This window comes from Mus musculus, chromosome 11 (assembly GCF_000001635.26).
Source record: "Mus musculus strain C57BL/6J chromosome 11, GRCm38.p6 C57BL/6J".
NCBI lineage: Eukaryota > Metazoa > Chordata > Mammalia > Rodentia > Muridae > Mus > Mus musculus.
This window is the reverse complement of record NC_000077.6, coordinates 113,865,997-113,893,162: the sequence shown is the minus strand read 5'-3', so window position 1 is coordinate 113,893,162 and position 27,166 is coordinate 113,865,997. Positions and strand designations below refer to the sequence as shown.

At 51.2% G+C, this 27,166-nt stretch overlaps 1 protein-coding gene across 4 annotated transcripts in view; it reads left to right on the top strand.

The window, feature by feature from the left end:
* The window catches only part of Sdk2 (sidekick cell adhesion molecule 2), a 290,656-nt gene that overhangs the window by 173,867 nt on the left and 89,623 nt on the right, over positions 1–27,166 (top strand). For 2 of the 4 annotated variants that reach the window (XM_006533253.4, NM_172800.3), the window contains exons 5-12: positions 7,780–7,913; positions 18,477–18,588; positions 19,942–20,132; positions 20,249–20,332; positions 23,243–23,437; positions 24,197–24,313; positions 25,091–25,258; positions 26,069–26,171. In XM_006533253.4, the coding sequence (XP_006533316.1) occupies positions 7,780–7,913; positions 18,477–18,588; positions 19,942–20,132; positions 20,249–20,332; positions 23,243–23,437; positions 24,197–24,313; positions 25,091–25,258; positions 26,069–26,171 (1,104 nt within the window). Of the gene's footprint in view, positions 1–4,805; positions 4,855–7,082; positions 7,596–7,779; positions 7,914–18,476; positions 18,589–19,941; positions 20,133–20,248; positions 20,333–23,242; positions 23,438–24,196; positions 24,314–25,090; positions 25,259–26,068; positions 26,172–27,166 lie in introns of those variants that run through there. The other 2 variants (XM_006533255.3, XM_006533254.4) reach the window with 2 other exon arrangements.

Genomic DNA, 27,166 nt, shown 5'->3' with positions numbered 1-27,166 from the left:
GAGGATTTAAGACACCCAAACATGCCCATGCAAAGGCACTGTTGTCATAGTAACAGGCCCAGGACTCGGGCCATGATGGGGTGGGTGTGTGCAGGTGTTTATGTTTGGCGGGTATGACTGGGCTTGCTCTGTGTGTGTTTAGACAGCAAGGAGTTGCTGTGGCCAGGGGAAGGCTAGAGGAGACACACACAACTCTTTCAGCGTACACAAAGACCCTTCTGTCTTCCCCTGGCCTCAACTGTGTGTGCTTAGCAGTGAAGCCAATACCTTTCACATACACACACACACATTCACACACACACACACACACACACACACACACACACACACACACACGCCCTCAGCAGGCCTCAGCAGATACCATGCTCTCCTCCTGAGCTGCCCAATGTCCAGCGCTAGCCCAGGCTTCCCTCTCAACTGCTCTACTCCCTTCACTGGAGAAAGGCTATCTTCTCCCAACCTGCCCCTCCTGGCTACAACATGTAACTTGTGCAGACTACACGGAGCTCTGCGGCCCCTCCACCCTAGTCTATAGGGAGTGGAGGGAGATGGGGACAGGTTTGCCTTTGGAAGCATCAAGCCTCACAATCGAAGCACAACAATGATAGTACAGTAATATAGCAACTACAGAGGCTGTAGGATGGAGTTAAGTTCTCGGGACTGTGCTAAGTACACACACACACACACACACACACACACACACACACACACACACAGGTTTCCTGCTGCAGCCTGCGAGGAAAGAGGCTTTCTGTCTTGATCTCTTCCCTATCCCAACTTCGTTGCTCACTGCTCAACCCTCCCAGCAGCCCCCTGAGGCAGCTGACTTTATCCCACAGCAACTATAAACCTGAGGTTTAACTACTTTTGCAGATCCCTCCTAGCTGCCGAGTGGAGATAATCCGGGCCTTCTGTGAAACATATGTGCAGGCAAGCACACAGACACAAGGAAGCGACTGTGTTTCATAGAGCTGATCCTGACACAGCCATTCTCAATCTGGCCCCCGTGGGAGCTTTGAAATGAACCATTCCTCAGGTTCTTGCCTAAGGCACTCTGATTCCATTTAAATGGGATGCTCTTTGGCTGTCAGAAATTTTTAAAGCTCCCCCGTTTGAGTCCACTGTACAGCCAGAATTGAAAACCATCCTCGGAGCTGGGCTTCACGGCACAAGCCTTTAATCCCAGCACTTGGGAGGTTGGGGCAGGCAGATCTCTGAATTGGAGGCCAGCCTGGTCTATAGAGTGAGTTCCAGGACAGCCAGGGATACACAGTGAGAAGCTGTGTTGAAAAAACAAAGAAGCAAAGGAAAAGAAAACCATCCTCAATGTGTCTCAGCCATCTTTCACCACAATGTAGCTGTGTAACAAACCATCTTGATAGATCACTAAGGAACATTTGCTGTTTTCTTAGGAGTGTGAGGATTGGTGGTTTAGCTTGGTGCACCGGCAAGGGGCTTCTCATGGTTGGGCTCCTCTGTCTGGGGTTATCGCTCATCTACTGTCCTGGGATGGCCTTTTGCTTGGTGGTAGGTCATTCGGCCATGTTCCACAGGTTCACCCTCTAGCCAGACAGCCCCAGACTATTCTCTGGATATTTTAGAAGAGCAAGAAGGGAAATACACACATATTAACCCCCCACTCACATCCCACTGGCAGAAACCATGACATGCAAAACTCAGACAGAAGGCTCTCTGTGTCCACACCACTAGGCCATCGGTTTCTTCATGAACAGAAAGAAGGCCAGCAGGCAGCGTGAGGCAAGGGTACCCAGCAAGCGAAAGGGTAGAGTGTGCTGCAAGTAAACAGGTGTCAAAGTGTGCCCTCTCCCCTTAAACCTAAAACTCAATAAAGCCAGTTGAATGGATCACCCATCATGCAGATATTGACATCACATTGTGGAAGGGATATGCTCTGCCATCACACAGGAACTGGGACATGTCAGTGAGTCACAATCCCATTTTAACTCCATTTCTGAGTGTAGCTCTTGGACCCCAGGTGTATTCATCCTGTGGGCAAATCAATTGGCCTGGCTGCCTAGAACTCAGAGCTGGAAGCAAATCGAACATCATGGTTTGACTAGTACTGTCTGCCCTGACTGTGAAAGTGGGCATGCTGGCACATTTGCAGAGGTAGATGAATCCTTTGCTTCCGGCTCTCTCCTATGGTCACTTTCCCATCCTCCACACTATCTGCTTCTCAAGTCAACAGGCTAGAACAACCTTGGCCTGCACAGGTGTGTGTGTGTGTGTGTGTGTGTGTGTGTGTGTGTGTACTCTCTCTCCGTGACTACTCCTGCCCACTTTCATAAACATGTCCACCAAATTTGTGATGAAGCACTGGAGTGGTTTCATTTTGGTAATTACGGTGAATTAATATTCATAGGTGAGCAGGGAGGCTCCCTGGAAGCCAGTCCCCTGTGTCTGTGTGCCGGTGCTCAATATCTGATAAGTGATATTAACTGGCAGGCTGTGCACAGTATGAAAGACTCCGCTATCTACAGAGTGCCTCTCACCACTGGGCAGGATGCAGATTGGCCCCAAGCCTGCTGTTGAAAGGGGACATGATTCCTAACAGAGTCACACACTGGGAGCTCTGGGCACACTCTAGGACGACTTACTCTCTCCTTAATTAAATTATGAATCCATTGCTCTCGGGGCTGAGAAAGAGGGGTGCTGAATGAGAGAGCAACACGTTAGAGGCAGAGCTAGGGCCCACCAATCATGGTGAACAGGAAGAAGAGGAGAGGACCCAGCCCCTCCTAAGAGGGCTATTGGTGGGCCTTGCTATTGATGCCCCACTCAGAGTTCCTCTTCCCAGCTTCTCCCATTGTGAGCACATATATGGTGTAGCAGGATGGATGCCATGGGCATCCTGGAAATGAAGCATTGCATCCTTCACGGGTTACCTAAAAAGGGACAGTCAACATGCACAGGGCTGGGGAGCCCTCCTGACAGAATCAAGGTAAAAAAGACAAGTTAAAAAGCCTCTCTGCCTTTCATGCCACTCCCATGCCCTGTGACTTTCCATACCCTGTGGCTCTCAGGCTCTGTAGCTTCTAGGCTAGGGTGCTGGGATGGACAATGCCAGCCACAGTAACCAGGAGACCACATGTCAGTGAGCTGAACCCATAGAAGGAAGGTTTTACCCATCCAAGTTCTGACCTAGAGCAAAGGACAGGAAGATGGCTTCTATGCACAGTCACTTGAAACCTAGGTCACTAGAGCTCTGCCGTCACCAAAATGGGTCCCCAAAGTCACCCTGCTCCAACAGAGGGGAGGAACTACTCACGGATGATACAGGCACTCCCGTGATCCGAGATTAGAGGTGTCCACACAGCCCACCTCCACCCCAGATAAGGAAGATGCAGGGCTGCACCTCGTTGCCCAGCAGCCGCAGCCTCCTCCAGGAGAAGAGCTTAAGGCTCTTCTTCAGACAGGTTTTCACAGTGTCTTAGTCCACTTTCCATTGTTAACCGCACCAACCTACAGTCTGACTGCGTTATAAAGGAAGGGAGCTGTGTTTTGGCTTCTGGCTCTGTGTGTGTGTGTGGGGGGGGGGGGTCCAAGTTCAAGGGCCCTTAGTTGGTCATGACCTTGCTGTCAGAGTCATGAGGTGGTACAGGGCATCATATGACTAGAAATATAGTAAAGGGGTAAGTGTGTGCATACACAGGTGTGTGTGTGTGTGTGTGTGTGTGTGTGTGTGAATCATGAGGATCTGCCCTAATGACCTCATCCAACCTTAGTCAGCCCCTACAGTCCCACCTTTAAATGCCAAGGTCAGGAAGGCCCTCACCTCTTTCCCACCTCATAATGGGAATCAGATTTATTTCAACTCATTAACACTGGGGAAGACATTCAAAGCAACACCCAGGCCATAGCACTCAGCCTTCCACATGGTCATCTACAGTCAGACTTGTTCTCTTGGGGGCATGCATCTGGGACCTCAAAGGATGCCCACTGAGCAGAGGTCCTGGCCTCTACTACACCTTGTCTGTGGTGCTCTTCCATCGCTGTGGCAATCAGCTGTCCAGAAATCATGAAGGGTCACTGCTGCCGGTTGAGAACCACATATGATCAGTCGCCGTCCCCTGTGCATTATTCGGTCACCTGCCTGTTATTAGCTTAGCAAAACCACCACTACAGTCATGCGTCAAACACCGTGCACATCTAGAAAACTCCCTATAAGGACAAAAAAAAAAAAAGAGTATAAATCTTACTCTAGGAAAACTTCAACCCATTCCTAAAATCCTTCACTCATGAATTACCCCCTCCTCTATTAGTCTGCTCACAAAATGAGCCATCCAAACCCCCAGGAACAAACAGAGAAGATGCTCAGTCATATCACACACAAAGGATGGCTGAAGCCAAGAATGGGAGTCGGGGGCTTTCCCGGTCAAGGAGGGAAGAGTTGGGGTGGGTTCTTTCTCTGGTATAGAACAGGTGGGTGACCAGACAGTGGGTCCCCTGGGAACTCTGTGAGACCTGCCTCTATAGTACAGTGAATTGGGGAGCTGGATCTACAAGAGCCCAGTGACATGAGAGTCCCTCCATCCTGAAGCCAGGATGTGCTGGGAGAGGGCTGAGGGTGAGGACTGGCAGTGGGCTATTTTGCTGCCAGGGACCAAGTGGCAAAGACAACCGTGAGGCTGGGAGGAGTCTTAACAAATATTATCTTCCACTTTTTCAAGTACAAAGGTATTGTGGGTGGGCCTGGTGCTGTTCTTGCGAACCAATCTCCTAATGAATAAAGGAGCCAATCACTGGGCGAGTAGGAGGGACTTCCGGGCTGGACAGAGGAAGAGAGGAAACAGGAGAGAGTTAGGCCCTGTTTGGAATGGGAACAGCAGAGGGGTAAGATGTAGCTGCTAGAGTTTCCCAGTATCATGGTGAATCTACAAGGATTCGCCACCAGGGGAATTGGATTTTCATAAGGCTTACAAGATTAGGTTTTAGTTGTTGTGCCCAGAGATTGAGTTACCACTGTTTCTGAACTAAGTTTGTGTTGCGTTTTCCTTCACACATCGGCTCGTCTGGGTTCAAGAGAGAAAGGTACAGCGGCAAAGCTGAGGTTTGCCAGAGGTGCACCACAAAGGCCATGGGGTATTTGAAGCATGGGGCTGGCGTGGTAACAACTCGACAGTGGGAACCTATCGAGCTGGGTGGAGAGACAGTGGAGTGCAGAGCCAGAGAATCTCCACGAGATAAAACAGGTTGGCCATTGCTCGACAGCACATGGCCAGCCAGGCAGCCGAGGCTGAGAGTTGCCTGCCCTAGGGCAAGAGCATGCTGGTTCATTTTTTAATATTTCCCACAACACAAAGGGACAGGGCCCAGATAGCACGGAGGAAGCACATGATCCTCAGAGGCCAGAGCCGCACACCAGAGCTCAACCCCAGCCACACCACCCTACACAACCCAGACCCTTCTCCCAACTCACAATTTTCTGCTCCACAATCCACATCTAAGGACAAGGGCCCTAGGTGAGACAAGGGGTCCTTCAGATGGAAAGGTGGCCACCTTCCCAACCTCACATCTGGTGTTCAACATATTTTAGCATGGGGATTTACATGACCACAGTGCCCTGAAAGTCCCTCCATTCCTAAACCAGACTTGCCAGGTGAGGACTAGGGGGCTAGGGAGATGGATAAATTGGTAAAGTGCTTGCAAGCCTGAAAGCAGATGTGGATACCTTCCTAGCACACAGCATGGGGGCTCCCACTTGTTATCCCAGTACTAGGGAGGCAGAGAAAGGAAGATCCCTAGGGTCCCAGCCCCTACACAGCCAGCCTAGCCTACTTAGTGAGTTCCAGACAAGTAAGAGACCCTGTCTCAAAGTGGGTACCTAAGGAATGACACCCAAGATGATCTTTACGACTACACACACACACACACACACACACACACACACACACACACTGGGCGGTGGTGGTGCACGCCTTTAATCCCAGCACTTGGGAGGCAGAGGCAGGTGGATTTCTGAGTTCGAGGCCAGCCTGATCTACAAAGTGAGTTCCAGGACAGCCAGGGCTATACAGAGAAACCCTGTCTCGAAAAATCAAAAAAAAAAAAAAAAAAGACTACACACACAACACATGTACACAGATCCATATAAACATACATGCATATTCTTGTGCGTGCACACACACTATACTAGCTTGGCTATGATCTTATTCCCATCTTCTCATTAGCTAAAGATAAAAAGAACTCTCCACGAGAAAATAGGACATCACTAGGGTCCCTACGCATTGGGGGCCAGAGAGCTTGCCACCCAACTGCCCAGAACTCTCCCTGATGGTGTGAGGACCCTCGGCCTGAAAAGCCCCAAATTCAAGAGCAAAGGGGTGGGGCCAGCACAGCCAGCCGAGGAGAGAGCTGGGCCAGAGAGACATTAGTGAGGATGTTTATCTGAGAGCCTGTTTAAAACTCTGTAACATTCACCTAATGGGAAAATTTGAAGAGAATTCAACTGGATTTGTCCTTGTTAAACTAACATTAAGGATGTTTAACAGCTGTCTCGGGCACATCGCATTACAATCCAGAGACAGACTTGGCAAACTAATGGTTTTGTTTGTCATCAGGAGAATGGGTAAGAGAGGCTGGGCAGAGCCGGTGTGGGCAGCACGCCAGAGCCACTTCACACCCATATAAGGGGGACCCCAGCCCTCGGGTTTCCTGCCTGCTGATCTTGGGATGAGGGGTGGGGAAGGGAAGCAGCCTGGAACAAATGGCCCAGCCCAGTTCACAGGGGAAAGGGAAACTGATTCCCAGTGAGGACACCAGAGGGGCGTGGCCCTCAGAAGTCAGCTTCAGGCCAGACTCACCAAGGCCTTTGAGTCTGCTTAAACTGGTTTACGAAGCAGCCAATCCCAGGGCTAGAGAGATGGCTTCATATATAAAGTGCCCTCCAGAGTTGGAGGGATGGCTCAGGGATGCTCTTCCAGAGGTCCTGAGTTCAATTCCCAGCAACCACTTGGTGGCTCACAACCATCTGTAATGGGATCCGATGCCCTCTTCTGATGTGTCTGAAGTCAGCAACAGTGTACTCACTGTACTCATATAAATAAAATAAAGTGCTTGCCTTGCAAACACAAGGATCTAAACTTGATCCCCAGTTATATTTGTATGCCCAGAGGTGGGGAGACTTGGGGTGTACTGATATTTGGGGTTCACTGGCAGGCTAGTCTACCTGAACCAGTAAGTTCCGGGCCAGTGATCGACCATGTGTCAACAAACAAGGGTTGACCTCTGGCCTAGACACACGTACGCACGCACGCACGCACGCACATGCACCACAGACATGCACAAGCACATGCGCACGCACGCACACGCATGCGCACTGATTCTGGACTTCATTTCTGAAATCATTCTTGTCACTCTTCGTTCATTGTCAATCACTCATTCACTCTGTGAACTTCTGACAGAGGCGACCTCAGCAAAGGTGACCTGACCTCATAGAACCATCAAGGCTATGACATGGACAGGAACAGAATTCCAAGAGGGTCCAAAAAAAAAAATACCCCCAACCTGACCCAAGAGTGTGCTCTGAGGAAGCCTCAGCTTCAGGGATGGAAAGGACAATTGGGACTTAACAGGTTGCACCCCAAATTCTTAGCAAACACTGGAATAGAGCTGGAGGCACTCTTGGAGGCAGCTCTCTTCTTCCCAGCTACAGGAGCGAGTATAATCAAACCACCTACCTCAGATCCCACAGTCACACAGTCTGCCTGCAAGACCTTTGGGCGCCTGTCCAAAAGAAATCTTTTTGTCTCTCCTCAGAGCCATCACCCTGGAGAACACCCTGGTCATCCTGTCGACGGTGGCTCCCGATGCTGGCCGCTACTACGTGCAGGCGGTTAATGACAAGAACGGAGACAACAAGACCAGCCAGCCCATCACTCTTGCCGTGGAGAGTAAGTAAGCGCAGGGCCAGGGACCATCACTGAGCAGAAACCAGCGGGTCATTAAATCTCAGGAATGGGGCTCCAGGGGGCTGTTGGGAAGATGGAGTGGTAGGGGAGGTAGGGCTGGGGATGGAGGGGTGGAGCTGTCTCCAGAGGAGGAGGAGCCACAGCCTGAGTAGGGGGACAAGGTTGGGGAAGCCAGTGAATGTCACAGGCAGAGGGAAGTGGGGTAATGGAAGGTACTTCCGTGGCAGACACAGCTCCAGGAAAAACTAGGCTTATTATAACCACAAACATGTCCACTGGAGACTGGTGGAAGGTAGAGGCACGTGAAGGAATGTGTGCTCACATGTGTGGATGCCAGCCACCCGAGGCTCAGGTGCAGATGGAGATAGCACCGGGGGAGATCGGAAGCTCAATTTTAAAAGAAGTACACTAACAGTCTGCCCAGCTGGCACATAAAAGTGCTGTTTCTGCCTGGAGTCAGTGTTTCTGTCAACGGGCTCTTCCCCAAATTTCTACCTCTGCCCACCTTCAGCTGCATGGCTCCCTGTGAGACATAGGCACAAGAGCTCAGCCCAGCATTACCCTGTGCCAGGGTCCTGTGGCACAGAGACACTCCTCCTTCAGTTGAGACTAGAGCAGGGCTGTCACCCCTGGTCTGGTTCTGCCCACCAGACTGGCCTCACCCTCAGGACCTAACCTCAGGCTAGAGAAGGTGGAATGGATAGATGGCCAAAGTGTCTCCTAAGCCAAGAGACCAAGTCCAAGTCTAGGAACAAGACCTCCATTTTCTGAAGCAGCTGAGCACCTTAGGAGCTAGGGGAGCCAGATGTTCAAGCACTCCACATCTCTACGACCCCCACTCCCAACGCAGATCTCATTCATCATCTATGCCACACCCATACGCATCCATCAGTGGCAAGTTGAGTATCTCTGCCTTCTCTTAGCCTAGCTTCTGACTGCCAGTATCTAGGACATTCCCAGCCCTTGCTGTCTCCTCCCTAGGCCTTCTGAGCCCCAACAGGACTCCTTTCTGGACACCCCATTGATTCCTTCCTCCAAGCTGGCGTCCCATCTTCTTGGGAAGAAATCTGAAGCTAGGGAAGAGAATCCACTCTGGATACCAACCAGTGAATATCACGGATGTCACCTCTGACGTTGATCTAAGCCAGGGCTGCATATACAGGAGTGAGGAATTTTGTTAGCCAGCGGGGTGATTTCTCGGCGATGAGACTACTCAGAGTCTCTTGGGACCCAGATATCTTTTTTAAGAGTTAGTGTCAAACTTGGTGTGTAGCTCAGTTGGTTAAATGCCTATCACACACAAGTCCTGGTTTCTATCCCCAGCACCACGTAAAACTGGATGTAGTGGCAAAAAGCATGTCATCCCAGCACTTAGGAGGCAGAGGCAGGAGGATCGGAAGTTTAAGGTCATCCTTGGCTAGGTAGCAAGTGTGAAGGTAGCCTGACATACTGGAGACTCTGAAGGCAGAGGCAAGAGGACCTCTCACTATGTAGACCAGGCTGTCCTTGTCTACATAATGAGATCCTATCCCAGAGAGAGACAAAGAGGAAAAGAGGGACAGACACACATACACATACACACACACACACACACACTGGCAGATGGCAGACAAACTCACAGAGTGAGTTGTCCAAGTTATATTGAGAGAATCTTCTTGAGTGCCTCAGTTTACCCCAGATCCATGGTCAGGGAGCCCTCCTCTGTGTTCGGCCTCCAGCCTGCAGCTCCTCCTCTTAGGAATCGAGGCAGCCCATGATGTCACTTCCTATTCAACTTCAAGCCACCCCAGCCTTCCAGCCAGCCCAAGTGAGGCCACCCGAGCCCCTCTCTCTCCCCCATCTACCTTTACCCAGACCCACCCAGCTGCCAGTCTCCTCCGTGCCTACGCCCTCAGCAGCTGATTTTTAGTTAATCTCCCTCCCACGATCCACTGCGCTGACATGCCCCACCACCACCAGCCCGCCTGCCAGCCAGTTTGTGAGAGCAAGTGCCACTTCGCCCACCAGCAGCTCAGTTTCCCTGCTACATGGCTTGAAGCCACACCCTCCTCCTCCTTCCCCTCCCTCCTTTCCCCACCAGACTCCCCCCTCCCTCCACCTCAGCAGCTTCTCAGCATCCCTTGGGGGAGTCCTGCTCATTGGAAACGGAGAAGGAAAGAACCAAGCTGGCAACCCCAAAATTGTACCTAGCATCAAAACCCTGAAAGTCCACATCTGTCTAATGGACGCACACACACACACACACACACACACACACACAGAGGGATCAGACCTGTACTATTACATGGAAACATAATACAGAATTAACATGAGCCCCACATACCATCTTAAAATTTTCCAATGGTCCCATTTGTATTCATTTATATTATTTAGGTGTTTTATTCATTTGGATGTGTCTTTGTTTTTCTGGTTTGGTTTTTTGGGTTTTTTGAGACGGAATCTCGCATAGCCCTTGAATTTCCTGTGTAGCTGGGGATAACTTTGAACTCCCTACCCACCTCCCTCCACCTTTCAAGAGCTGGGACTGCAGGCATGCACCACCACGTTGAAGCTTACCTCATTCTTCACGAGGTAAAAAAGGAATAAGCAGAATTCATTTTATTAATGTGTTCTATTTAACCCGAAGTATCCAAAATATCCTTTTAGCATGCCATCAATATAGAATATATTAGCAGGATATTTTACATCAGATTTTTTTTTTTTTTGCTGCGTGCTAAGTCTGAAATCTCTGCGTGTCTTACACTTGAAGCGCATCTCAATTTGAATGCTAAATCTTCATCTAAAATACGTGATCCGTATTTAGATTTCATCAGATTTACAGCCATAAAGGTATAGAGTCTTACGTCCAAGTCGTTCCACTTCTACTCAAAAGTGGTCTAATAACTAGATTGGGGAATCCGTTTTTAATTAAATGTAAATTAGCTAAAATTAAATCTCATTAAGTCAAATGGATACAAGCCACATTTCAGGAGCTTGGTGGGCATACGCGCGTGGCTTGAGGGCCATGGTGGGTGGTCTGGACCTTGGGGTCTGGATACCCCCAGGCTGGAGAACTGGTATCCCTGGGCTGGGGATGAGCAGATGTCCCTCCATCGGAACTTTTCAGGAAAGAGCTAATGGCCCTTTGATGCTCAGTTGCAGCTCCTGGGGCCTAGTGAGTCACTCGCTCCACTATATGACAGTGTCTGAAGCCATGCTAGGAGGAGGAACCCAGAGGGGACTGTCCCTTGATGTTCATCTGACAGAAGTAGTTTTAGAATGCTCGTTCCAACTTGGCTTCCATGTGGAAAGCTCTGTCTGTGCCCTGTTTCTAACTAGCAGTTCTCAGAAAGAAGCCCTCCCTGTCTAGGCTTGCCTAGGGGGTCACAGCTTGACTGTTGATGTTTTGCTCACCACAGCATCCTAGTACTACAGGGAGCATCATGGTCCGTACACTCAAGAGCCACCTTGTTGATTTGCCTTCCTAGCCATGGTTGTGAGAGCCTAATAAACCTCAACACAACAGCCCCTCCCATGTGCCAGGTCTTGCCTACCCCACCCCAACTGGTGTCAGGAACCCCATAAGCAAGAGGTGGGTTCCCATAGAGCCCCAAAGCTAAAGCCTTGGATTCTGTGCTTTGAGTTTTTGAGGTTTGTCCTTAAGCCATTATCTAGAACATGAACTGAGTGCAGCACGCACCTGCATTTTGGTCCCTGGGCTATCTCTCACCACAACCTGGCCACAGATGCAGCACAACTCACCTGGCTGCAGAAGCCAGTGGGCATCAAAGGACCTTTAGCTCTTTTCTGAAAAAGACCTGATGGATGAACACTGCTCATCCCCTACCTTGGGGAGAACATTTCTCCAGCCTCAGGGTATCCAGGCCTCAAAGTCTAGGCTACCCAACCCATGTCAACCAGGCATGTCCTACCAAGGTAAGTCACACCATACCTGGTGGCTTCTGGCATCACCTTTGTTATCGGCCACCTACGGATTGCCTGCTTCCTTGGTGCCTAAGGCTCTCCGCATTCTGATGGTTACTGGGGCCATCTCTACAGCTGTCCTCGCTGGCAGATGGTTAGGCTGTCATTATCCAGACTTTGTATTGCGTTTATTGGGGGCAGGAGGGGCGCATACATTCCTCAGCACACATTTGGGAGTAAGAGACAGTTTAAAGGAGCCATTTCTCTCCTTCCACCACGTGGGTCCTGGGGATCAAATTCAGGTCCTCGACCCTGGTGTCAAGTGTCTTTCACTGCTAAACCATCTTACTGGTTCCCATGATCCACATTTCATAGGTGACAAAAACTGAGGGGATCAGCCAAAGAAGTAATAACGTCCACTTTCCAGTGGGTTTTGCTTAATACCGGCAAAGTCAGGCCTGGGACCCATGCTCATTAACCATGAAGCCTGAACCACAGGCACCACTGTGGCTTCACACATCAGAAGGAAAACAGACGTCCCTCCTGAGCTGCTATCCAAAGAAGGTCACAGATGCCTCCCTTCATGGCTCTGTCAGAGTCACCCCAGCTTAGTTGCTTCTCCTAACCCATTCCTATCCTGCATCCCACCCCCTGCACCATCACCCGGACACCCCACCCCTCATCCCTGCCTGGCCCTGTCTCCTGAGCTATAGAATCCCATGGTCTACATTCTGCACTCTTCATGGGTCCTCCTCTACCACCACTTCCTGTTCCAGAGGTGAGAAAGCTCAGCATCCGGGTCTCAGCCTTCATCCTTCACTCCCGAATGTCGTGAATCGATGCCAAGTCCATACCAGGAGGTCCCAAGCCTGGTACCTCCTAATGTCTCCAGCCATCTAGGCATCTGTCTATCACCATCTCAAACATCCTTCTAGATATCCTTCTAGTCACCCATCTAGGTACCCACCTAAACACCCACCTAGACACACATCTAGACACCCACCTAGACACTCATCTAGGCACCCACCTAGATATTTATCTAGGTAGCCACTTAGACACACATCTAGACACCCATGTTGACATCCATCTAGACACCCATGTAGACAACCATCTAAACATTCATCCAAACACCCATCAGATATCCATCTAGACACCTACATAGGTACCCATATATGCACCCACCTAGACACCCATCTAGATACCCTTCTATACACCCATCTAGACACCCTTCTAGACACTCATCTAGACAGACATGTAGACATCCATCTAGACATTCATCTAAACACCCATCAGATATCCATCTAGACACCTACCTAGGTACCATATAGACACCCATCTAGAAACCCACCTAGACACCCATCTAGACACTCATCTAGATACCCATCTAGACACCCACTTAGACATCCATCTAGACACTCATCTAGACACACATGTAGACACCCATGTTGACATTCATCTAGACATCCATCTAGATACCCACCTAGACACCCATCTAGGCACCCATCTAAACACCCACCTAGGCATCCATCTAGACACATATCTAGCACCATCTCAAACATTCAATCTGACAAAATCCAAACGCATCTCCCTTTGAAAACCAGTTTTCCCTGGGGCTCCCCACTACTCTCTAAAAGAGCCCCATCTCTAGGCGTCCAGTCTCACAACCATCATGCCACTTCTGTCCCCTTCCTCCACCCCTAAGCCATCACTGTGCTCCATTGTCTTTGTCCTCTTGCCCTAGCTGGACTCATATATCCTCAGCCACCAAATCCAACCTGACTCCCCCCAGTCAATCTGCTTCACCCCACAGCAGGGATAGAAACTGGGCTTCCTACCATAAGGTACCTCTGACCTCCTGTTAGCAATGTGCTAAGAATGAGCTAAGGGCACGCGTGGGTTCTGCTGGGTAATGCACTAGAACCACAAACCCCTTCCTCCTGCAGGTAGAAAGGGGACGTTTGGAAAGGGAGAACAAGCCAAGATCATGAACTCTGCCCCTGCCCTTATCTCTGAGGACCACTGCTGTGGTGTCTACACCCTCGCACACATAGTTCTGTTATTGATCACCTCTCTTTCTCGTCTCTCAATACCTCTCAAGCTTAGGGCTTCACGAAGCCCTACTCCCATCTCCAGCAGCTAAAGGCTCTGCCTTATCCCCCAAGGGCTGGGCATGGGTATCTCCCTCAGGGAAGAACCCCTGAGACCCTACAACTCCCACTTCTCAGTAACCCCAGGGTCTGACACTCAGCTGTGAGATGGTAGGGACAGTTCTCCTCAACATGGATAAGCTGTTGCCAGAAGTACCACCCTTCACTGAGCACCTACTACGTGCACCTACCTACCTACTATCTACACTCACGCTAGACCAGCTGAGCCACCCCACTCCAGCCTCCTTCCAACCCTCAGCATCTTTAAGTCACCAATGAGACTTTCCTTCCCAGGAGGACAGATCCTATCATCTTTCTTTGTTGGGAATCCTTCATTCCTGATATCCACCAAGTAAGATGTGTTGAGGAGGAGCCTAAATCCACACTGCGCAGTCAAGTGCAATGATTTGATTTTTCAGTACTAGGAATCAAACCCAAAACCCACAAATCCTAAGTAAGGGAGCCATACCTGATCTGTGTTCCCTAGCTGCTGCTTTTTATTCAAGATAGAGTCTTGCTAGGTTACACAGGCTAGCCTTGAAGTCTCTACCTTCTTGCTTCGGCCTCCCAGGTATCAATGACAACAGGTTTGCAGCACCTGGCCTAGCTCTGGTGGTGATTTTTTTTTTTCTGAGAGGGTCTCCTATAGCTCCAGCTGATCTTGAACTCAATAAAAAGCTGAGGATCGCCTTAAGCTCCTGATCTTCCTGCCTCTGCTTTGTGTACCCTGGGATGATAATGTACCACCGTGTCCCATTGTTATATTGAAGGTCTCAGTGTGTAACCCTGGCTAGCCTGGAACATATAATGTAGACCAGGCTGACTTTGAACTCACAGAGATCCACCTGCCTCTGCCTCCCAGGTGCTAGAATTAACTCCGAGCCACCATGCCCACCATCATACCCCTGCCTACCACTGCTGCCTCTCCCAGGTACCAAGTTGGGAATTGAACCCAGAGCTTCCTGCGTACTAGGCAAACACTGAACCCAGTGAGCTATGTCCCCAGCTCCAAGTAACAATTCTTAGTCCGTATTTGTTCCTGAGAAAACAGAGAGACTGAGCAGAATACAGTCACCTGTCTAGATCAGCCCCAGAACACCTGGGACGGAGCAAGCCTAAGGCCCAGGCTTCCCTAAGCCCCAGGCCTATCCTCTTCCCCTATACCAAAGGTCCTCAGCCACCATGGCTTCTGTAGGCTGCTGCCTGGACCTGACCACATGCTCCAGGGGGGAGTCCCAGTGTCACACTAACAGCCCCTCCTTATTTAATCTCCACCTCCCCATAGCTGTCCCCATTGCCTTCCTCCGGGCTGTCTGTTTATCAGGCCAGCAGCACCGGCTCAGACTCTAACAGTCTGTCTCCTCGGCGTGGCCCATTAATCTGGGCCATGGTACCTGCGCGCAGGCATGTAATAAACAACTTAGAGCACACGTTTATGGATTCAGCTATATCAGCAGCTTTCAATCCGATCGCACTTTATGGCACCTACATGAGACTTTATATTGTTGCAATTACTCTGCTTTATACCGCCTTCTTGCCCGTTCATTTTCCTTTATTTTTACATTTTATCCCTATTCTTCCTCAGCTGTTTCTAACGAGGCCTAGAGCTCAGCCAGGAAACCTGCCTGGGGCCAGCCAGAGCGGCTCACAGTGGCTGCGAGGGTACTTGGCCCACAGAGGATCATCACCCCCACACTGTCACCTACACCTGTGCAAGCTGTCACAGTGGGCTCTCTCTAAGGAGCCCTGGAAGGAAGCCAACTAGAGAGATTTGTAGTCACACTAGAAAAAAGTTCTCTCTGGGTGTATTTTAAGAGCCCGGAAGAGGTGCAGAGTGGATGATGAGACTAGAGGCGGTGCTGGGCCGATGCTGGTCCAGCAAGAGGAGCCAGGCACCTCTGAAAGAGCCTAGAGTACTCAGAAAGGCCATGAAACTACCCTGTCCACAGCAAGGGTGTTGCTTCTTTGCCTTTTATTTCATAAGCCCGTACGCAAAAGCCCTCTTTCGTTTCATCCTGTATCCCTGGAGGTGGGCAATAATGATGACTGCACCATGGTTCTTCAGTCACGGGAGGGCGTGTGCACACACCTACCAACCACCATGTGGCTGTTCCCTGCTTGAGACATGGTGGCCGCCAGGACGAAACATCAGCTCAGAGGCTTGTAACAAAGCCGTATGTCCAGCCTTAAACTGCATTTATTGACGCCGTCACGGGTTCTGAGTTGGAGACTTAAGGTCAGAGAGTCGCAAGGCAGGGCTGGCAAGGGTATGGCTCCTGACTGGGACACAATTACCTGCTCACTGTCTGTGTCCTTGTGTGGCTGAAGAGGAGAGGAAGTGGGGGGATCGGGGAGAAGGAGAGGTGGAGAAAGAGAAGTAAGGAGAGAGAGGGAGACAGGGAGGGATTGGGGGAAGGAAAGGTAATACAAGGGGCTGGTGAGATGGCTCAGCAGGTAAGAGCACCCGACTGCTCTTCGGAAGGTCCGGAGTTCAAATCCCAGCAACCACATGGTGGCTCACAACCATCCGTAAAGATATCTGACTCCCTCTTCTGGAGTGTCTGAAGACAGCTACAGTGTACTTACATATAATAAATAAATAAATCTTTAAAAAAAAAAAAAGAACTTTAAAAAAAAAGAAAGAAAGGTAATACAAGAGAGAAAGATGATAGAGAGATAAAGAACAAAGAGCCAAGAGATACAGAGAGAGGGGAAGGGGACAGGAAGTGAACAAGAGAAAGAGGCTGAAGGTGCTAGTCCCATGGTGGGGGCCATACCCCACAGGCCTAGCCAAGTCTCCTCAGCTTCTACACTCTCACCTCCAATGCCATCATATCAACGTTACGGCCCCAGAATATGAGCCACCAGGAGACACAATCCAGGCCAGAGCCAGCACCTTCTGGGCCTCCATGGCAACACCTGGGCTGGCCCCTTTCGGTCAGCGTAACAGCATGCCACCACAGGGAGGCCTGTCGTAAGAATGGACTCTTTCATAGGTCTGGAGATAAAATCTGGTATCAAGGGGTCTTGAGGTCCTCATTCCCCCTCGGGAGGCTCTAGAAGGTCTCCACAGCCTCTTCCATTCCTCAAAGCTGACATCCTCTGCACTCCCTTCTCGGCTCTAGTCTCCACCTCTGTCTTTGCTCAGCTTCTCCCCTGTGGGTCTTGTACTGGAGTCCCTGGCCCCTATGCAGAAGGATGCCGTTCCCATTGGATAGAGCGCCTGCCCCCACTGCAGTGCGATCTCAGCTGAGCCAGTTATGTCTACAAAGACCCTATTTCTAAATAAAGCCACATCCACGGCTGCCGGGCGGACCAGAGCCAGGGGAGGGGACTCCTGGGAGAATTCCCTCCCTGAAGAGATGTCAAAGTCTCCCCCCTCATTATAAGGCCAAAGTACAATTCCACCAAAGTTCCCTCCCACCCCATCCCCAGATGTGTTAGGTGCTTCTCATTGCTCCAGGCCAACACTTTGGGCAGATGGGTTCAGAGGGAGAATCTAAACGGCAGGCAGCTGGAGCAGAGAGCCGAAAGATCATCACATCTTTTAAACTCAAACATGAAGCAGAACAAACTGAAAGGCGAGGGAGGCCACACCCCCTAAAAGTTCCATGACCTTCCCCCAAGCAGCACTGCCCACTGAGATCCAAGCGTTCAAACCTATGGGGGACATTTCTCACTCAAACCCCGACACCGGGAAACCAATGAGTGTGCTAGACCTATTCATAGAGCATGGGAGGGTTCTGAACGGGAGCTTGGGGACCCCGAAGCAGCCATATTGGAAAGCCTTCGCCCAACATGGATGGGGGTTTTCCTATACCTCGTAGCCTCTTTCGGTTAATTTTCCCAAGCCTGTAGATGCTACCCACCGCCAAAGACCCTGACCCTGAGGCCTCCTGAAATTTGCTTAATTGCAAAAGATGGCAAGGAGGACCAGCCAGGATCTCAGTCCAGTGACTCTCCCTGCCCCTTCCCTGAACCTCAGATGTCCACGGACTTGATTCCAACCGTGTCGTACACCCAGCAGGTGCAGCTGAACTGGGGAACATGGCAGCTGTTTCGGTTGGAGGACCATGTTTTCCCAACAGTGACTATTCATTGTAGAGAGAGTGTGTGGTCTGGCGTGGGGGCAAGGATGAAGTAGATCATCGAGGTAAACTTAGGCGAGAGAAAGGGTTTTGAAGGTAATGGAACGGGATGGCAGTGAGTGGAGGGGCGTGGCTGGCTTGCGTGTGGGAGAGGCGTGGTTGGCTTGCGTGTGGGAGGAGTCAGGAGGAGGCCTTTGAGAGCCAAGGACCCCCTAGAGGTCCCCTGACACTTCAACTCCTGAGCAGAGGAAGAAAAAAACATCCCAGATCTGTCCACGGAGCAGCTGTGGGAACTTCCCATACAGCTACCTACTCTGTGCCTTAAGGAATAAGGTCTCCTTGTGCCACATAGGCAGGCAGAGATGGGATTTCTGGCTCCGCCCTCCTAACACGTCACCTCTTCTCAGATGTTGGGGGACCCGCTGACCCCATTGCACCAACCATCATCATCCCACCCAAGAATACCAGTGTCGTGGCTGGGACCTCGGAGGTGACCATGGAGTGTGTGGCCAACGCCAGGTAGGTGGCGCGTCTCTGACTGATCCCTTACCAGAGCTGTAGCCGGGAGCACTGTCCTCTTTGAGCAAAGTCTAGCTGCCTGGTCCGAGGAGGATCTGTGAAGAGCTGGGGAGGAGGGATGGGTGGACACTGCAAATCCAGGGCACCAAGCTCCAAGCAAGCTCAACGGAGTTTCTTGTTCATGTATGTGCGAGAGGTCTTGTATGTGCGAGAGGAAAGTGCCAGCCGTGGTGGGCCAATGGACAGCAGATTTAGCCCAGGCTATGGGGCCAGAGGGGGACTCTCTCTGTTTCTAACACAAAGTCATCCAGAGAGGGGAAGATGTTCCCTCAGAGAAGACCCCTTCTGTATGTGAGGTGCATGGAAGGGAGTTGTGTATGGAAGATGGGGAATGGAGTTAGTACAACATGGACTTTGTAGCTGCAATTGCATCCCTTCAGTCCCTCACAGAGCAGACTGTTAGATCGTCCCTAAACCCCCTCCTAAGAGAGCTGTGTGGTGAGAGCTTCTTCCCCAACATGACCTAAGTGTCAAGAGCTTACAGCACACAGAGGGCGGGCAGTGTGCCCCAGTCACCCAAATGGCCAGTAGCAGTGATGACTGAAGCCAGCTCCCCCAAAGGCCCAGATCCCTGCCCCACAATGCACCTCAGTCTACTCATCTATAAAGTGGGTATGACCTGGCACACACCATACCATAAGACATTCAGGGAGAGTACTGACCCCAGCCTGCCCTGCCTGGGTAATCTACAGAGAAAAAGTCAAGTAAAGTGCCATGATGGAATTAGACTGTGGTCCCAAGGTCCTCTGAGGATTTCAGGGCAGCCTAGCCCCCGTAGCACTGTCTGTGAGAGCATGCTTCACAGAGCTCAGTCTTGTCACAAAGGCGGGAAACTTGGCCAGGATGTGTGTTCAAAGCCTGAGAAATCCTGCAGCCAAGACCCTGCCTGGGTTTCCCACACTTGCATACCCATGGAGAACCTTTTTCTAGAAAATTCTGAGTGCCCCCACTCTACTTAGGGAGGTCCGTCCTTAGAAACCACTAGGTGCTGGGGAGGAATGTGAGAGCAAACCAGAACTCTACTCCCATGATGCTCAGCAAATAACTTAGGCCAGCCCCCAGGCTCTCCCAAGGGCTATGTGTGCAGTTACCATTGTGTCCCCGCCCCGTTGGGGACATTCTTCATGACAGACATTCATAACCACCCAGAGCCACTACACTTGCCCCCATTCTACAGATAGAGAGCTAGCCACACCAACGCCAACTCCATCCCTGTTTCTGCCCACACTTGCGCTTCCCCATGGCCCTTCCAGACGCCCTTGACTGAAAGCGACTGCCTCCCTCGCCTCGTAGGCCTCTCATCAAGCTGCACATTGTGTGGAAGAAGGACGGGGCTCCACTCTCCAGTGGCATCAGCGACTACAACCGCAGGCTCACCATCGCCAACCCCACGGTCAGCGACGCCGGCTACTACGAGTGCGAAGCCATGCTGCGCAGCAGCAGCGTGGCCCCTGTCACCCGGGGCGCCTACCTCTCGGTGCTGGGTGAGTCCCAGCAAGTTCTGGGGTTCCTCCGCTATGAGAGAGGGAGGGCACAGCAGTGTGGGCTACATATGAAAGCCGTAAGCCTCTAATCCTGTCTCCTGCTCCTTCCCCTGCAGAGCCACCTCAGTTTGTCAGAGAGCCTGAGAGACATATCACGGCCGAGATGGAAAAGGTGGTGGACATCCCCTGTCGAGCCAAAGGTAACACAGAGGCATGCATGCGAGTGGGACCTTCGACCCCTCTCATCCCTGCTGGGGGTTCTCCAAGCCCCGCCTCCCTCTCCAGACCACATCACTAAGCAATGACAGGCTGGCTAGGAGCTGGCACCCAGGAAACAAACAGCCAAATTACCGTAATCTCAGACTGCAAATCAACCCACGTAACTCCAGAGTTACAAATGAGCCCAAATTACCGTAATTTCAGGACAGGTGACAGACCCAAATTGCCCATAATTTGAGAGTTGTAGACAATGTCGAATCACCGTTTTGCCAGCATCCGCAGACCTGGTGTGTCTCACCTGAACGGGTGCCATACACTCAGCCCATCTGAGAGGGGAGGGGTACCTGGCTTGGTCCTCACCCCCTGCTAGTCCTACTTAGCCCGCTGTCACAGTTTCTGGTCCTTACTGCCTCCATCCTGACAGAGCTGAGCCTGAAAGGATAGAGGGTTAAAAAGGGCTATTTCATGGAGTGTAGAGACTCAAGCATCCTAGCATCTAGTGAGGCAGGAGGATTGCTATGAGTTCCAGGCTGTCCGGAGAATAGGAAATCCTGAGCAAAAGATCTGATGTGGCCCCAGTAGTGTAGGAAGTCTTGTGAAGCCACAGCTCTTCTGAGACCCTTACGCAGAGGCCTGTGGGAGCAGAGGGGCCGCAGGTAGACACTGCTGTCACATAATCTCAGCAGGGTCTCTCATTCTTGGCTGCCCAAGGGGAGTGAGCCAGGCTGACTTTACAGAGGGACCACATAGCCCAGTCCCTCCTGTTTTCCACCTGACATATTTGCAAAGAGAGGAAGAAGCCAATAAACAAAGATGCCTTATTTCATCTCATTCGAGATGCCATGAGCAGTGAGATCTGCCATTATTTTATGTGCCACTAAGAAAGAAACAAGGCTGCCAATTAAATCGTGACATGCTGTCGATGGTGAGCCACACCCCGGCCCCCCATTGCATTGCAATGAATAGCAAAGAATTGCTGTCATCCAATGGTGGTGGCTGGATGCAGGGTGGAAGGGAGCTGGGGGGAGGGTGCAGAGCTGTGTAGAGCACCCCTGGGGAAGTTAAGTCTGAGCGAAGGCAGAGAGGCAGAGGGTGAGCAGGAGCATGGGAAGAACTGAGGGACACCTATGGGGAGAGAGAACCAGGCCAAGAGATGGAGAACTCCATCTTCCTTTGTGTGCAGACCTAAGATGGGACATAGGGGGATCTCCTGAGGAACAGAGGCCTCTCTGCGTGCTTCTCTACCTGGGCTCCATTGCCAGGGACTGAGTATGGCTCTTGAAGGTTAGCACAGTACACAGAAGAACTAAAAAACTAAAGACACACACCTGCCATTCCTGCTCAGGAGGCTGAGGAAAGAGAGTTGATGTGAGTTCAAGACCAGCCTGGGCTACAGAGCAGGGTCTTGTCTTGAATATATAATAGTAATAAGGAAGGAGGAGCGAGAGGAGGAAGAAGAGCAGGAAGAAGAAAGCAGAAGAAGCAGGCATTGAGGAAGCCAGGGATGGAGAGTTTGCTCAGTTGATAGTATTTGGATAGCATCCCCAGCACTGTATTAACTAGGCACGGCAGCACACGCTTTGTAATACAGTATTTGGGAGATACTGGATAAAAAAAACCAAAGTCAAAGCTATCGTCAGCTACATAGAGAGTTCAAGGCCAGCCTGGGATATGAGTCCCTGTCTCAAAAATAACAATAAGGTCTGGAGATATGGCTCAGTAGTTAAGAGCAATTATTGTTCTTGCAGAGGACCCAGGTTTGACTTCCACCACCCACATACATGAATCACAAGCACCCACAATCCCAGTTGTCCTCTTCTGAACTCTGTGGACACCAGTCACACACGTGATCCCATACATCTGTGTAAGAAGAGTACGCACACACATACAAGAAATGCACTTTAAAATAATAATCATAATAGAGGCTGGAGAAAGTGCTCAGAGGTCAGGAGTTCACACTCCTCTGCCAAGGACCTGAGTTCGGTTCCAAGCACTCACATCAGGAAAGCCTGGAGCTCCAGCTCTGGATGGGATGGATGCCTCTGGCTGCCTCAGGCACACACACACACACACACACACACACATGTGCACACACATGTGCACACACACACATACATACACACATGCACGCACACACAAATTAAAATGAAATATTTTTTTTCTTTTTTCTTTTCGTTTGTTGTTTGTTTATTTGAGACAGGGTTTCCCTGTGTAGCCGACTGTCCTGGGTTTTTTGAGACAGGGTTTCCCTGTGTAGCCCTGGCTGCCCTGAAGCGCTCTCTCTCTCTCTCTCTATAAACCAGGCTGGCCTCGAACTCAGAGCTCCTCCTGCCTCTGTCTGAAGCAACTCAGCAGTAATAGGGACAGATGAGATGACTCTTTGGGTAAAGGTGCTTGCCAAAAACCCTGACGGTTTGAGTTCAATCCCTGGAACCTACACAAAGGTGGAAGGAGAGAAATGACTCCACAGCGCTGTCCTCTGGCCTCCACACACACGCCCACTCTCATAATAATAAACAAAGATGTGATCAGTAATAGTAATAATGAACCTTCCCTCTAAAAACTTCCCGGCTGGCCTTGAACTCTCGATATAACTGAGGATAGTCTTATAGCCTTGACTTTTTTTTTTTTAAATCCAGTATCTCCCAAATACTGTATTACAAAGCGTGTGTTCAGCCATGCCTAGTCTATGCAGGAAATTGAGTCTAGGAGATTTCCACTTTCTGAAAAATCTCTATTCTATCCTAAATTTTTTGAGACTTTTAAAAGAGCATACTCTATAAAAACAATGCCTATGAGAGCATCCTAGAAAACAAGGCAGCCTAGGACCTCCTGCAGACTCTGGCCTGGGATGGGGCAAAATGGCTGACCATGGCCCTGGCCTTCCGCAGGGGTACCGCCTCCCTCCATCACCTGGTACAAGGACGCTGCGTTGGTGGAGGTGGGGAAGCTAACCCGCTTCAAGCAGCGCAGCGATGGCGGCCTGCAGATCAGCGGCCTGCTGCCCGACGACACCGGCATGCTCCAGTGCTTTGCCCACAATGCAGCTGGCGAGGCCCAGACCTCCACCTACCTGGCTGTCACCAGTAAGTGTCCTCCCCTGTGTTGTCTCTGAGTGAGCCTCCCCATGAGTCACAGCACCCCTCCACACTCACTGCTGGTAGGGTGGACTGACCTGCACTGGGGGGGGGGGGGCTTTGGGGGGGAGGCTGTCCCATGTGGCACCAGCTCCTCACACCCCCTCAGCACAGCATCTTGTCCACCCTGCTCACTCATGATCTTCTTCGTGGGTCCTGTGTCTGCTGACCTCGGGTCAGAGGAGTCACCCAGGGTTCCGGAGACCCAGCACAAAGGCAGCTATCAGCTGCTCGTTCTTGCACAAACTGGTGCATGTTCAATGGAGCTCAGGTTCCACTGAGTTTGTCACTGAGGGTGTGAGCTTCCCTCTGCATCCTCAGTTTCCCCTTAGTGGATGTCTGAGGTTCCAGAGGGCAGACCTCTCTTGACGGGTACCTGGGGACCTCTTATGAGCCTCCCTGCAGAAGGCCCTGTAACACCAGGGCCAGATGGTGGAGTGGAGGGAAATCTGTCTTTTCTGTGGGCTCTAAGATCTTAGCCCCTAAGCCGGGCATGGTGGCGCATGCCTTTAATCCTAGCACTTGGGAGGCAAAGGCAGGCGGATTTCTGAGTTCGAGGCCAGCCTGGTCTACAGAGTGAGTTCCAGGACGGCCAGGGCTATACAGAGAAACCCTGTCTTGAAAAAAAAACAAAAAACAAAAAAACTTAGCCCCTAGCTGGGGGTCTTCCTAGATATCGCTAATAGATCCCACTGCCTCCCCCTACAGGCATTGCCCCTAATATCACCAGAGGCCCCCTTGACAGCACGGTGATTGACGGCATGTCGGTGGTACTAGCATGTGAGACCTCAGGGGCACCACGGCCTGCTATCACTTGGCAAAAAGGTAGGCGGGATGGTCCTTCAGAGGGCGTAGTCACGTGAGAGTCTAGGAAAGCCTTCCACTCTAGGTTCAGGAGTGAGCAGGATTGAGCTCCCCACGTGCAGCTGTAAAGGCTAGACACTGTGCCGCCGCCCATCTTTCACAATCCACATTGCTCTGCTCTCTCTGTCTCTGTCTCTGTCTCTGTGTCTCCCAGGCCAGACCCAAGACCCCCTATGTCCCACTGTAAGAGGTCTATCTGTCCCAACCTGGTAGAATCTTTATCCATCTGCCTGTCTGTCTACCGATCTACCTGTGTATATCTCTCTCTGTGTCACGCCTCCCCTGCACTGCCCCGCCACACCCTATATCCATCCATCACCTCCTCAGCTTCCCTGAAGGTGACTCTCTCCAGAAGCATCCTGTCCTGTGCTGAGGTACCCCTCATCACCTTGTCAGCTTGTGTCCTGCCTCCTCTCCCCAGCCCAAGTGCATCTGCCCCCAGGCCATGGCTAGCTGGCTGCAAGCAGCCACAGCAGACAGATTGTGGCCTCATCGGGTGAAGGACAGACATGGCGGTGGGTGGAGGCATGGCAGAAAGGATGATAGAAAGGGTACTGCTGCCCTGTGAGCCTGTGAGCCCCAGCCTGTCACCAAGTCCCAGCTCAGCCTGTCACTTAACACTTAACTCATTTAACATGTCCAGAGATGGGTGGGCGGCTGAGACCTTCCAATGCTGGAGCATTTAGGGCCAGCATCAAGGTTTCATCTGATAACCCATAAAACCCTATGTCACCTCAGGGGAGCGCATCTTGGCCAGTGGCTCTGTCCAGCTGCCTCGATTCACACTGCTGGAATCTGGCAGCCTGCTCATTAGCCCAACCCACATCTCGGACGCCGGCACCTACACTTGTTTGGCCACCAACTCTCGGGGAGTAGACGAGGCGTCAGCAGACCTGGTGGTGTGGGGTGAGTGACCATCCGTAGGGGTGGGTCGCCAGCATCTGTACTCCCATACTGTGTTGCTGACACAACCAAGGCTCTTCCTGTCACAGGGATGATGACAAATTAACTCAGAAGCCAGGAACCAGGAGGAGGTGGCCCTGCCAGCAAGGCCACTGGATGGAGAGGTCATGCCATGCTCAGCTGAGTCCAGAGAACTATAAAAAAGCTGTCTTATGTATTTTAGGGCAGAATCAACACAGGGCCAGAGAGTAAATATTTTTGGCTCTGCGGGCTAGACAGTGTCCATCAGGGTCCCTCTCCTACCCTTGTGCTGCTGAGAAAGCAGCCAAGACATTAGTGGCATGGTGGTGAGGCCCATTGAGGTGAGCTTGTCTGTTCAGTATGCCACCCACCATTATCAGCCTGGAGAGAAGCCAGCAGATCTCTCAAGCCTTTTCCACTTGAGGTGTGCACCCCAGACATGCAGGTTTATGGACATACCTCTCCAGGCTGAGCCCTAGGGCCTCGAGTGAGTAGTTGCCTGTCACCAGGAAGCTGGCCTGGTGGCTCTGGTCACTCTCAGTTTGCAATTTTCATTCTTTCTATGGCACCGAGTCCACACCGTGTTTGTGGCTTCAGAGAATCACAGTGTCCCTGGGACAGTTTGTCCTTTCCACTCTCCTGGGACTTTTTTGTGACATAAACCTGTCAACATATGAGGTCATCGCTCAACATCTCCCAGCATCCAGATGTGCAGCTCCAGCGTGTCCCTCCCCCGCCAACTATGGTGTCAGCCCAACCTCCCTGTTCACTAAACATATCCCTGTCTTACAGCCCGGACACGCATCACTAAGCCACCCCAGGACCAGAGTGTCATCAAGGGCACCCAGGCCTCCATGGTGTGTGGAGTGACCCACGATCCCAGAGTGACTGTCAGGTACTCCATGCAAAGTGGGAAGGGACGCTTATAAGACAGGATGGCAGCATCGGGGAGTTGATGCCGTCTGTAAGGCCTCACCTGGGGGGCTATGTCCAGAGCTGGATACAGGGCGAGATGGAGAAGAGGCTTGGTGCCTAAGGACCATGCTGTGTGAACCGTGTTGATGCAGAGTCCTGAGGCAGGAGATGGTAGACAGAGAAATAGAGCAAGGAGGAGGACTCAGGGGTGGGGGGATGACTCAGAGCTAAGAACACCTATGTGTTAACCACGAGGACCCGAGTTCAAATCCCCATATTCCAAAGCAGGGCACAGCTGCATAAATACCTCTAACCCTAGCTGTGTGGAGAGGCAGAGACAGGAGGGATGGAGCTTGCCCCAGACTTCTGAGGTTCAATGAGAGACACTGTCTACGAGTACGGAAAGAAATTACAGACAGGACGCCTGGCATCCTCCTCTGGCCTCACACGCTTAGCACGCAGATATGCACTTCACCATACACATATTGTGCACATATACTAGACAGGAAGAAAAGGGGCAGCAAGAGAGGAGGGAGACGAAGAGGGAAGGGAAAAGGGTGTTTAGGATAAAGAGGTAGAAGACCCCTGCCGCGTGCTCCCCACTTTTTAAACCCCCTAACTAACCTCGTGTGAATGAATTAGTTTAAGCTCCTATTGTAAGGTCTTCAGGTCTTATTTTAATATTCATAGTGGAGCTGTCTGGGCAAGAAGACACAGAGGTGATCACGGGGCTAAGACAGGACAGGGGATGACCCCGTCAGAGGGCATGTAAAGGAAAAGCTTAAACAGAAGTTACCTCCTGCCCCTGTGGGAAAGCCAGGACCAAGAGCTCAGTGTGGGTCTAAAGCAAGTGTCTCGCCTGGGCGTCTGTGGACCAAAGCTCCACAGACCCAACCTCAAACAAGGACGCCCAGGGTACTCCCAAACCATAAGAAGATCTGGGAGCCGCAAGACGGAGGGGTGTGTTGTGTCCCT